Here is a 13817-nt window from a genome sequence, read left to right as displayed (position 1 = left end):
TTTCAGAAAGTGTTTGATCGTCCACTTCACCAGGAGGCAGCAGCTAAGAAGCTCCTCACGCTACAACAAGGTAAACAGACAGTCGCTGAGTTTTCTATCCACTTCCACATTGCTGCCCAGGAAACTGGGTGGGACAAAGGAGCCCTACGAGGCATTTTCTCAAATTCCTTGAATGAACAAATAAAAGTTCAGCTTGCTACTAGGGATGAACCACAAAATCTCGATGAACTCATCAATTTGGCTATCTGTATTGACAACCGTCTACAAGAGAGAAGGAGAGAGAAAAACTGCAGTTCCCATAATTCTTTGGGTGTCTGGTCTCACCCTTTTCCGGTTCCTGCATCAGGCCTCAGTTTCCCGATGTCACCCATAACTGCTTCTGAACCCGAACCAATGCAAATTGGACGTTCTAGACTAACCCCTGAGGAGAGACAGCGCCGTTTTATGGCAAGAGAATGCATTTATTGTTGCAAAGTGGGACATTACATTGCTTCCTGTCCATTACGTTTAAAAGGCCAGTCCCACCAGTAAAACAGGAGATGCTGGTGGGTGCAGCTACAGTTTCTCCTGAAAATGCTCTTTCATTGCCTGCTATAATCTGTGTCAATAACATTAACTCCCCTGTTTCTGTTTTAATAGATTCTGGTGCTGAACAGTCACTAATCAGTGATGACTTGGTCAAACAACTTTCCATCCCTACTGAGGAACTTCCACAACCTCTGTCCATGGCTGCACTCACTGGTCAAAATGTCTCCACAATTTCCCGGAAAGTCTCTCAGTTGCCCATCTGGTAATCACCATGATCGGGGTGAGTTTTTTGTTTTTTCAATCTGATAAACCCCCAGTTATTCTTGGTTATCCTTGGTTAAGGAAACACAACCCCAACATTAACTGGCAAAAGAGACACATTGAAGGTTGGAGCACCTTTTGTTCTGAACACTGTTTAAAAACGGCTGTTTCCTGCTTCAGACCTCGGCCCCCCTATAAAGAAAATAGTTATCTATTGTCCTTTCCCTCCTGTTATCATGATTTGGCTCCTGTCTTCAGTAAAAACAAAACACTCTCTCTACCCCCCACAGACCATATGACTGCTCCATTGATTTATTCCCTGGCTCCCCGCTTCCATCCAGTCGGTTATATAACTTATCTGGTCCAGAGAAGGAGACAATGCGGGAGTATATTGAATCTTCATTAGCTTCTGGTATAATCTGGCCATCCACCTCTCCAGTAGGCACTGGATTCATTTTTGTGGCAAAGAAAGATAAGTCCTTAAGACCCTGTATTGATTACAGGGGGCTTAATAATATCACTGTTAAAAACAAGTGCCCATTACCCTTAATCGACTCCATTCATGAACGACTCCAAGGGGCTACTATTTTCACAAAGTTGGACCTTCGCAATGCTTATCATTTGGTCCGCGTCAAGCAGGGAGATGAATGGAAGACGGCTTTCAGAACACACTTTGGTCATTTTGAGTATTTAGTGAGGCCATTTGGCCTCACTAATGCCCCAGCTGTCTTCCAAGCATTAGTCAATGATGTGTTAAGAGATTTTCTCAACAACTTTGTTTTTGTTTATTTGGACGATATTTTGATTTATTCCAAGAACGCCCAGGAGCATCAACTTCATGTCCGTACTGTGTTGCAACGCCTTTTGGAGAATCAGCTGTTCGTAAAAGCAGAGAAATGTGAGTTTGGAGTTTCACCTGTGAATTTTTTGGGTCTTATTTTTGAGAAAGGACAGGTGCAGACGGACCCTGAAAAAGTAAGAGCTGTGGAGGACTGGCCCACACCTAAGGATCACAAGCAGTTGCAACGCTTTTTGGGGTTTGCAAATTTCTACAGGCGCTTTATTCGGGACTACAGTCTTAAAGCAGCCCCACTGACCAGACTTACCTCTNTAAATATTTTACACTTGGCACTTTATAGTCCCCCCCAAAAGACATCGGTGATTCTGAATTATTTTATTCATTTTGAAACAAAACTTTGGAGCAGAAAAGGACATAAAACATGCTCCMAGGTGGATGTGACGACCTTTCAGGCAACTGTAAACTTTATTCTAAACCAGCTGAAAGCTGAGGAATAATGAAGCCACCTGAGTGAGGGATGATGGGATATTTATTAGTTTTACTGCGACACGTTTGCTCTTTTGCCTGTAATTACAGCAGATTATATAAAATCAATATCAGGGAAAACAAACAATAATAAACTGAAACCCCCCACCCCCCCAATCAACTGTCCAGTTTTCACCTGAGCAGACTTTACATTTAATCCAACTTATTACAGTTTGTTTTGCCTCCTGCACATCATCTTCCTCATTGATGAAGATGTTTTTGCTCCTGTAGCAGAACCGACGCCGGGCTGAAGATGAGGAAGTGGAACTGGTGCTGGTTTTGCATTCGCCTCGTGTGGTGTGGTCCTAACCYCAAACATCTTGCCTCTCATTCGCCTCGTGTTTAAATTGCCTCAAAGTATCAATACCATTTAATTACTCTCATTATCATCAATGAGAACTTTCCTGAGCCCGAACGGCGGGTTAATTAGGCTTTCAGGGACAGAGAGATTATTTATCTGCACTCGCCTGCAAAGCCAAGATATGAACTGGGAGTTTACTTCACGGAGTGTGCTCYGCTTACTTAACCAGCTCAGTTAGACACTTCCTGGTTTTGCTCTCCACCTCTTTCACCTTTAAGCTGTTTYTTTATTTATTTTTCCTGCTTTGCTTTTTCAGACTTTGACTGTTTTCAGTGCCTCCATCTGAGGTTCTCACCTTTAAATTCCTTATTTGTTTTAATGTCTCAAACTTGACTCAAACAAACTAGCTTTTCTGGAGACAAGCAATCAGGTGTTTTTCTGTGTGTTTGTTAGCAAAATATCCCACGAATGAGATGAGCAGCTTACTTCTTCGGTGGCACCTGTCCCACGCTGACCCGGACACACATGACCTTTCGGGTCTGCATCCCCATGGAGCAGAGACCYGAGCCGTCCCCGCTGGGCCGCAGCCCCGCGGAGGTGTTCAGAGACGAGGCTGAGGGGTCCTCTGTGCACGGGCCCCAGGGTCCCGTCTGCCAGTGGTAGACCATGCAAGGGTGTTCGTTGCAGTTCCGCACCTCCTGAAGCGCACTGCTGTTCGGGCACAGGGCTCCGCCTGAGGAACAAAAAATACAGGAATGAAAAGGTAATATAAAAAAATTAGCAAATTAAAAAAAAAGACAGAAATTAAGTATTTTATCAATCTACAACAAAGAAAAAAAGGTGATAATTTGCTCTGCAGTTACACCAAACTTTAAACACTTTTCAAATAATATTTTTTTCTACTTTTAAAATTGATTTGTCCCAAAAAACATGGACAAATGAAATTTCATTAATTTGTTATATTACAGAACCAAGACCCTCCTTTCAGTGCCCAACAAATCCCAGTCTGTCCCTAGAACCAATGGGCCTCATGCAAGAACCGTTCGTACGCACAGATTTGTTCTTAAGTTGTGCGTACGAGTGATTTAGGAGAATTTGTGGCATTCACCAATGTTTTCGTATTCTAAGATGTTTTTCAGATACGAACAAAATTCACGAGTGGTCCAGACCTGTCGTATATTTTACCAGCAGTCAGTCTGCTGTTATCCAGACGGGTTTTCTTCATTAATAACCTTATATTTCGTTAGTTTGAAGATATTTTGAGTTGAAAATAAATCACACTCCATAATTATGTTGACAATAGGCTATTCTGCTTGAATTAGAGTTATAATTTTAAATGTAATAATTTAGACTAACAATATAAATTGTCCATCAGTCCGTTTTCTGCCGCTTATCCGGGATCGGGTCGTGGGGGCAGCAGAAAGACCCCGCTCTCCCCAGCGACACCTTCCAGCTCGTCCTGGGGGACTCCGAGACGTTTCCAGGCCAGAAGGGATACATAATCCCTCTAGCAAGTCGTGGATTCTCTCCAAAGTGCCAGACTTATTTTGAAAACATTTTAAAATGCTTATTTCAGAACCGCAACTGAGACCACCTGCGACCATGCGGGGTGGGGTTACGTGCGCAGCGCTGCCGCTTCTGAATAAATGAAAATGATTTAACACAGTTGTTTATACTTTTAGCAGCTCTTTTTATTCCACAGCTGACCTGCTAAAAATGACAGATTTTCTTTTCTGGATCTCTGACAGACGGACTTCAATCTCTGAACTTGTAAAGTTTTTCTTTTTTAATTTTTGCTGTCATTTTCATGAATGGACACTTCCTTGTATCTGAGGCAGGAAACATAGCCTTATATGGTGTTTTTGGGGTGGTAATTATGCTAATCTCTCGCGTGCACGAGCAACTGGATAGAACAGGTGGAATTTACGCAGCTCATTTACYCACTTTTCCTGAAGATAGAAGAGTTTGTTGAATCTGACGTGACATGTTCGTACGAACCCTTCGTACGAACAAAAGTAAGAGAAATTTAGGATAAGAACACGAACATGTTCTTGCATGAGGCCCATTGTCTATACCTGGTAAGAACTGGGTACGTACTGGTTATGAACTGTGTAAACACCAGGTATGTACTAAGTACAGATACTGTGTACGTATCTGGTAAGACAAAGGTACGTACTGGTAATGAACCATGTAAGGACCAGTTTTGTTTGAGGTATAGATACTGTGTATGTACCTGGTAAGAACTGGGTGCATACTGGTTATGAACTGTGTAAAAACCAGGTTTGTACAAAGTACAGATACTGGGTACGTACCTGATAAGAACTGGGTACGTACTGGTCATGAACTGAAAAGCAAGTTTTGGACGAGGTATAAATACTGTGTATGTATGTAATATGAACTAGGTACGTACTGGTTATGGACCATGTAAAGACCAGGTATGTACCAATTATTGATACTGTGTATGTACCTGTAAGAACTGGGTATGTACTATGAACTGTGTAAAGACCAGGTTTGTACCAAAAACAGGTACTGTGTATGTACCTGGTAAAAACTTGGTGCGTASTTGTTATGAACTGTGTAAAGACCAGGTTTGTACCAAATACAGATACTGTGTATATACCTGGTAAGAACTGGGTAAGTACTGGTTATGAACTGCGTAAAGACCAGGTTTGTACAGGGTAAGGTAGGGTACATAAAGGGTAAGAACTAGTGTTAACAACAAACCAACCCACTCACTGGAATAACTCCTGAAAAACACAGATGTACATAATTTGATCTATAAATGAAACATATTTTTTATAATGAAGTTCTGCCTCAGACCCAGCTGAGGTTCTATTTGTTTTTGAACATCTTAGCTCGGTTTAAGGACCAACACAAATCCAGTTTACATTCAAAAACTCAGAAAACAGGATTTAGCATGCAGCTTGCACTGTTTTTAAAAAGCATCATTATGTGATGCCACTGAAGTGAAAGTCTGGTCTTCTGGGTGAGAAGAGCCGAGATTAAACTCAAGTATGTCTGAACTGAAAACTTCTTGAACTCTCTGACCTCAAACGTATCTTTGTTTTGCAAGAGCATGCAAGAGCGTCAYGGAGGTGCAAACCTTGCATCATAGCTTTTATATATGGGAGTCTTCGTACGGGTCACTCATTTAGCTTGTGTTTGATGAATAAATAATCAGCTGTAAGCTCTTTGTGAAAACCTAAGAGTCACAAGAAATGAGCTGAAAGAAAAAAATGTTTGTTTTAAAGGAGTGGAGTTTGCAATGAATAATTATATTTTAAAAAAGGCACTGAGGCCACTTTGAGCTTCTGATTTATTTTGTTTTATMAGGCTCTTGCAGGAAGGATGGCTATTTTTATTTCAGCTGGATAAATTTAAACATTATAACTATTAAAGYGATTTAATCTCCTAAACATCTGTAATTATTCTAAATGTTTGGGAGGAGTGAAGTCAATCAATTTAACTCCTTAAGAAGCACCTTTTTGATGAACTTTTCCATAAATCAGCTGAAGACAGAATCATCACACCTGCAGAAARGTTTCTTCTTTTAATCCAGATTCAGGTAAAAGATTATTTAATCACATTGCATCTTTCCAGACTGCAAAGAGTGTAAAAAGAACATTTTAAAATCTCCCAGTGGTGACGGCCATGTCTTTGTCCAGGACTAGGAGAGTCCGCCTGGTTGAGAATAATTGCCGACATTTGAAGCTTTTCAGCAGAGATGGAGACATGCTGAAGGGCCGAGAGTCTTCAGCTCCTGTAGTTTGTCGCTGGAGCTGTCAGATCAGAAATTGTGCCGAACTAAAAAAAAAAAAAATCTCAACAGGAAGTTTTCTGAGACCGACTTCCTTTCTGCTGACTCAAAACCTTCACTGACTAACGACGGCGCGATAACATGACAGCCGAAACGAGCCGAAGCAGTTGCTCAACGACGACCCAGAAGAAGCTGTAGGTTGGACGGTAAATGTTTGGTCAAAATGTTCATTTTATTACAATCACTTGTTTCAAAAAACACGTGTTGGCAGAATAATTTCCCAAACAGCTCCGAGCTGCTGAACATTTATCTTGAACATCGTTGGACTGGTGGGGGTCAAACAGTGAGAGCCACTCGAGGCTTTCCAAAGTGCCACTGTAATCACCACTGAATAGGCAGTTATGCTAAATAGGTCATTAATTTGCTTATTAATGCACTAATTAACAGCGAGTCCCATGCAAACATCGGTGGTTTGCATATTAATGTGAACCTGGTGTCTTACGCTTTGAGGGGTTCCTGTAGTTTCAACAACTTTTCCTTTCATCAATATGCAACAGAGGGGCTGCAGAAAAATCTGCCGGGGAGCCATAAATCTCATCAGATAATCTGCACCGCAGAGGGAGCCAGAAAAGACTTCTTAGAGCTAATAGGCTCGAGTTAAAGGAATATTCTGGATGATTTAAAGAGGGGTTTGATGGAAAAATGGCACTTAGACACACACTCACGCATGCACGCACGCACGGAGCAACCTGGGGGTTCAGCTACTCTCATGTGGCAGGGGATGCTGGAATTGAACCACCAACTTTCCAACTGGCACACAACCACTATTCCTCCTGGGCCATAACTGCCCTTAGCAGAAAAAAAACTTAAACAATCAATATCTCACCTGTTGTAGATAGCGCATTAGGGGCAAACAGGTTTACAACCAACTGGACTGACGAGCTAACGGCTAATGCCATCTTAAAGTGCCTCTGGCATCAAATTTTTGTTGTAAACATGAACTCATTTTTTGAAAGATAACAATAATGATGTACTGCAAATGGAAATTTGACACCACTGACATGAACAGTTGTTGAGATATTTGCATGTGAAGTAACAGGAAGTGATGTCAAAGGGGAATGTTTGCTATAACGGCTAACAACACAGACTGTAGAGAAGAATCTAATGTATCTTTACATTATTTTGAGTCATGATTAGAAGGACAGAGTTAAAATAATATTGTTTCAATAAACAAACAACATTGTTCCTTTTTGTAAAGTGTTCCCCTTTGATGTCACTTCCTGTTTCTCTTTGGCAGAGCCAATTTCTCAAGAAAATCTGCCAATTGTGTGACAAAATGGGTAAAATCATGTGTATTATGTCAAGCTTCTTAAATATAAAGGTGTTTCTTTTTACTTTTTGTACTTGTATCACAGGCACTTTAAAATAACTCCAATTACAAAACAACAGCTGTTCAAACAAACATTTTATAAACCTACAGAAAGGTGGTATGTAGAATATTTTGCTAACAGACAATCAGGGTTCATAGATTAATAGTTTTTAGGTTAGTTAGCTGTATTAACCAATAATGGCAAAGTTTTAAATAGCTGTAAAATTCACAGAGGTGTAGCCATTTTTGCATTTGATGAACATGCTTTGCTGGGGCGGCCATCTTGGAAAGAAGCTTCAGTAAAATCGAGGCAAACATTACCTCTGTCTTTGGCAACATAAAGAGCTTTCGTTTGATCGTTTTTGACTACAAAGCTACTTTACATCTAATCTACTAAAAATGTGAAACATTTACCAAACAGTTGTGGAAACTTGGGCACTCGGGACAGACCTTTGTTAGAATAGATGGTAAATATGTTAATGTGACAAGTTCATTATGCAGCACACACTAATACTACTGCAGGACAACAGATAAATACTCACACACACACAAGCTATTTCACAACTGACCAACAAGGCCTGACTGACTGAGTTAAAGAGCAACATGCTGAATAAATTAAAAAATCAATTAGAATCCCCCCAAAGCTGCATCATGAACGTTTGTCAGAGCTCCACACAGCCGAATATGTTGCTCTTTTTTCTACATGCAAACACGTAGCTAGAGGTTCAAAGTATCTAACAGCAATCTTTAATTAGAACTGTTACCCTCCATCACTGTGATCCACGCCACGACCATCGCAGTGACTGTGAGGAAAACACACACCCAGATAAAACCGGAGAAAACAAAAACACACAGATTTAAAGTCAGAAGAACAGGAATATGCAGAGAAATGATCTGAGAGGAAGATAAAATGTGAGTGTCAGGCGAGGAAACGGACCAACAGAAATAATGACGGGGACAGATAAGCAGACTGTGAGAGATAAGGACAAAAGCAAGACAAGTGTGAAATCAGACATTCGGTGAGCGACAGCAGAGGACGACTTGAAAAGGCCGAGACGAAACGCAAAAGTAAAGAAATAAAATTAAATCCAGCCTTCGTGGTTTCTCCTCCAAACACAGAAACTCACCTTCACCGGCGTTGTAGGCCAGAATGGAGCGGGTCCTCATCTGTTTGCCCTCGATGGTCTTACTGGAGCACGTCTGGGAGCACGTGGACCACGAGGTCCAGCCGCTCAGGACGCAGTCCCTCGAGCAGGGCACATCGCAGGGTTCAGGCTCCGGAGCTTTGGACGACGAGCACAGCTTTCTGTCCACCTGCTCTCCTGGACATAAAGACGAAACAGAGACAACGTGTGCGTCAAACGGGAAAAAACAAAAACAATCTCTTAAAACATTAAGTTGTTACAACCTTGAGGAATCTTTTGCGATGTCACAAAATGTCTCGTTAACTGTACAGCAGTGGACCCCAAACTACAGCCCACGGGCCCGCCTCCCCATTTGGTCTGGCCCCCAGAACAATACCAGAGAGCATTTAGTTTTTTTTTTCATATATGTGTATTTATATTTGATTATAAAGTTGGACTTTTGCAATAAAATGTTCCTTAGTTATGAACTATTTTCATTATTAACTATTATTAGTTAGTAACTATTTCATACATAKACACATTTAACGTGAAATCCTAAACCCACCTCTCTCAAAGAGAGAACAGAATAATGGCAAAAAGATTAGGTAAGAGAAAAGTTGATTCAGAATGCAGGGCATTTAAGCTGCAGTGGACAAACAATTATTTTTTTGTTCATCTGTCAAGAGGCAGTGGCGGTATTCAAAGAATACAATCTGCGGCGACACTATGAATCCCGTCACAAAGACAAGTATGATAGCTTGCAAGACCAAATGTGAGCAAACAAACTCTCAAAGCTAAAAAGTGGACTGTTAGCTCAGCAGGATACATACTGTGAAGAACCCAGAGAGGGTTATTTGATTGAGCTTTCTGGAAAACAATAAATTTTTACATTTAGGCACTCCTGCAATAGTCACACTTTTTCTGTTACAAACTGACTCCGGCCCCCSACCAGAGAAGTGAAAAGTTATGTGGCCCTTACAGGAAAAAGTTTGGGGACCCCTGCCGTACAGGAAGTGAATAAATCAGCTACAAACAGACCCAATATTAGCTGCAAATGGAAAAGAATTGTAGCCATTTTTATAGTTTTATTAGTTGTATTAACCGGTTGCAGGGGTGACCCACCCCCCTGCATGTTCAGCTGTTTTCCTGCTTCAACACACCTGCCTGACATGAACGAGTGATTGACAGCTGCTGCTAAATCTGATGACATTCCGAGTAGGTCACTAAATTATTTGAATCAGGTGTTTTGAAGCAGGGAAACAGCTGAAACATGCAGTACAGTGGGTTACGAGCCACAGGGTTAAAGACCTCTGGTCTAAGAGGTGTACTGAACTGCTTTGGACCCCCAGGCCAGCAGGGGGCCCTCATGAGCTGCTTCCCTATTAAAGACAAGTTGAGTTTAAACAGTAAATAAATCATATGAGATAAAATAGATACATTGATATTTATATTTATGATATAGCAATATTTTAACACTTTTAATGTTTTAATTTTGTTTACTTAAACACAACATTAAATTTACGTTGTAATTAATGTTTTGAGTCAGGAAGTCGGTGCAACACGACCACTTCCTGCTCCTCACATCACCAGAGTGAAACTCTTTACTTTTATGATTTTTAGCAATTCATTAAAGCAAACATTAAGTCAGTCATACTTGTAGTACTTTAAAGAGATTATTATGGGATATGTTTAAACACTGTTCGTACACTCAAAATGTCGCGTAGAGTGCTGTTGTTGTTATTGTTGTATTGTTCTGTCAGAGCAAAAAATAAAAACACTTTTTTCTGACATTCTGACAAACTATTAGCTCCGCTCCACCACAGTAGAGACAGGAAGTTCAGCTCTTTTGCCTCCCAGAATTTCTTATAATCTTATAATAATTTGTAGCCTCATATTTCAGCTTAACGAAGCAAATATGAATTCTTTGTGCTGAGAAACTCGTTCACATTTAGTGTTTTCATGAGAAGGCTTATAACTGCCGAATCTTGTGTTTGATCTGTTACAAAAACAGGAATTTTTACTTTGATTTAATATTTTAATCAKACTTTTKATTTTTATTTAACAGATCAAATATGCTGGGCTCTTGAGGGGACGGACAGATGCTCCACCTGATTGTCACGTCCGTCCCCCCTCTCTGTTTCCACATAATATGATCCATATCATGGGTGGGCAACTCTAGTCCTCAGAGGCCACTATCTTTCATGTTTTACTCGTTTCTCTGCTCCAGCACACCCGATTCAGTGATTAAATTACCTCTTCAGGTTCTGCAGGAGCCGATTAATCACCCTTTCATTTAAATCCGGTGAGTTGGAGCAGACAAACCAGTGAAACGTGCAGGATAACGGCCCTCCAAGACCAAGTGCCCCATCCATGTCCGATATCCTCACATGATTGGTCACAAGGCCAGTGAAAGGAGTTGGCTCTTCTGATTCACTAGTGAGCACATCACTACACTACAGAGTTACTGACTCAATGTGCAGCAGAGAAATGATTATTTAGTGATCTAATAATTACTTTTGGAAAGTTACAATAAAATCTGTTCAATGGTTCATGAGATATTTTGCTAACACAAAAACATTCTCCATCTCTGCCACTCAGGTGATGAAGCAGGTCGTACTGTGAGGTTTGTTTATTCATAAACAAGTAAGATTGGCTTCATTTTCAGGAAATTAATTCAACAGCCTGAAAATTTGTATTTTTTCATTAGAAAACATATTAAAAAAAGAAAAGTAAACAACTAATTTTCTGCTTCCACTTGCAGTTTAAAAGTTAAATTTCAGATTGCTGTAAACAGCTACCATCTGTTCTGTTTGTGTTCAGCTGAAGTTTTGTGCTGAAAGTCGTGACAGGTGGTCTTGTTTTTGATTTATGCTGATTAAATGTGTCGACTTAACTCACAAACCATCTGTCTCCAGGTGAAACAACTAGTTTAAATCAATTCCAACAGAGTTTGAGCTAACTGGCAAAATTTGTTGCTGGTTGTGATTTTAGAGAAAATTAAATCAACGTAGAAAAAACTGGATATTTATTCAAATCCTACAGTATAGGTAGGATATTTGTAGGCTGACCCTGGATTTACCTGTTGTTTTTTAAACCCTTGTTAAAACATGAAAAAATATTCTTCACATTCTGACTTTACAGCATTTTAATATGAATTTTCTATAAAATATTCATATGAATAGACCCCTGGCTTCGGGATATCACCATAAAAAAAGCACAAAACAAGAAAAATTCACATAAGATTCCTGCATTTTAACGTCATTATTCATGTTTTATTGATGAGCTCCAAGCAGCAGCCATAAGTGGATTATATTAACCCACATATCTGTCTGTGTTGCTTCATGTYCTGCCATAAAAAAATCAAACAGTTAAGCAATACCCGGAAAAAAATTAAACCTTTCAATTYAAATTACAAGCCAAGGAGAAGCTTCAGAAGTCAGACTGCAGCCGACTTTYTATTGAGATGTCACTTTGACAGATGTTCAGCAAACCGGTCATGACTGAAACGTGAAAGCATGAAAATAAGAAACGACAAGGGACCCYAGCGTTTTCTCAGGCTTCCACTAAAAAAAGAAAAAAAAAYGCATGAATGAACAGAAGTGCCGGTGCCAGCTCGGCATGCAGAGAGGGAGCGACTCGCTGTCTAAGTGGCTGAGCGCTCGGCTCTGGGAATATCAATAACCAGTTTCAATAACATTTGTATCGACCTTCGCCTGCCGTCTGGGGCCCGGCTCTGTGGCCTTTTCTTTTATGACCGGGGACCCACTCACACAGGAGACCCGGCCCACGTCGCGGTGAAAAATCGCTGAGGCGGAAAACCGATCGAAAACCCAAACAGAACAAATCAATTTTCATCAGATGAGGGGCTGGATGTGAGGGAGATCAATCAGCCGAAGTCACACAGAGAAAAAGAGCTTCTGCTGCTTCTGCTTCACTGAATATCTCCATTTTTTTCTTTTTTTGAGAAGGACTGAGCTGCTGGACTTAATCATGACAACAACTTTTACAGGAGACTTCTGGAACCGGATCAGATTTAGAAACATGCTCTGCAAGAAACAAAAGAACTGCACAAAAATAATGTTTTAATGTCTCAACTGACTGGATAAAACAGGTAGAATTAATTTCTACAACTTCTGACTTAAAGTAGTTTTCCTTTAAAGAATTTATATTATCACCCACAGAGTTCTATGCAAAAATTAGCACTCAGAATAGACATTGGGAGTGACTCTCAGCTACTACCACGCCAAATATAAATTTTCTGTAAAACTGTGGTGGCCATCTTGAATCAGTTGTAGATGTTTATTTCATCACAATTTCTCCAGTGTTTCATGAACTGTTTTGCTAACAAGCAGGGGCAGAGCTAGAGGGGTGGATGGGGGGCAAGTGCCTGATTGTCCACCCCAGGTGCCACCCCCCAAAAAAACTGATAAGTGGATGGGAAACTTGGATTTTGTTTTTAAATTTAGATTTTTTTAAAGATTGTTGTCAGCAGTGTATGTTTAAAAATGGCTGAATTAAGGCCCTTTGTAAAGTTAGCGTTAGCATTATTGGTTAGCTTAGTTCAGAATTTGAATAAATAATCTGCTTATGATCATTCTTAACTACTCCACAACAAACTGAATCCCAATAAGTAAAAAAAATGGAGGAATTAATGTCTTTAAAGTTAGCTGTGTTAGCATCTTGTATTGTTGAAGATTGTTTTTGGGGACTTCCACACAAAACTTCAGCTTAGTATTTGTCTAAAAATGGCTGCATAAGTTGTGACTAGTATTCAGTATATATAAGGTCTTCTACTGTTAGTGACCAATGTCAGTGCAACATTTTTATTTTTTGGAAAAAAATAAGACACTTTAAAATGTTCAGTTTCTATGATTTTACTCTTTATAGGTATATTTTTGAGTAAAATGAATATTGTTATTTTATTCTATGAACTCCTGACAGCTTGTCTCCAAATTCCAAGCAAAAATTGTGTTTATTTGCAGAAAATGAGAAATGGTAAAAGTTATGACAAACATGCAGCTTTTAGACCTCAAATAATGCATAGAAAAAAGTTCCTATTCATTTAGAACAACAATACTGTTTTTACTCAGAAAGAGTTTAGAAATCGTGCAGGGAAACTATGTCGAGGTCTCTTAATTTTTTCCATATATATA

At 39.9% G+C, this 13817-nt stretch overlaps 1 protein-coding gene across 1 annotated transcript in view; it reads right to left on the bottom strand.

The window, feature by feature from the left end:
- The window catches only part of LOC106532396 (thrombospondin type-1 domain-containing protein 7A), a gene marked incomplete at its 3' end in the record, with an annotated part of 66291 nt that overhangs the window by 13379 nt on the left and 39095 nt on the right, over positions 1-13817 (bottom strand). Inside the window, 4 exon segments of the mRNA XM_014028436.1 lie at positions 2901-3147; positions 7955-7990; positions 8305-8343; positions 8668-8862. Of these exon segments, the coding sequence (XP_013883890.1) occupies positions 2901-3147; positions 7955-7990; positions 8305-8343; positions 8668-8862 (517 nt within the window).

This window comes from Austrofundulus limnaeus, unplaced genomic scaffold, assembly GCF_001266775.1.
Source record: "Austrofundulus limnaeus strain Quisiro unplaced genomic scaffold, Austrofundulus_limnaeus-1.0 Scaffold763, whole genome shotgun sequence".
NCBI classification, from domain to species: domain Eukaryota; kingdom Metazoa; phylum Chordata; class Actinopteri; order Cyprinodontiformes; family Rivulidae; genus Austrofundulus; species Austrofundulus limnaeus.
This window is presented reverse-complemented; position numbering and strand designations above follow the sequence as displayed.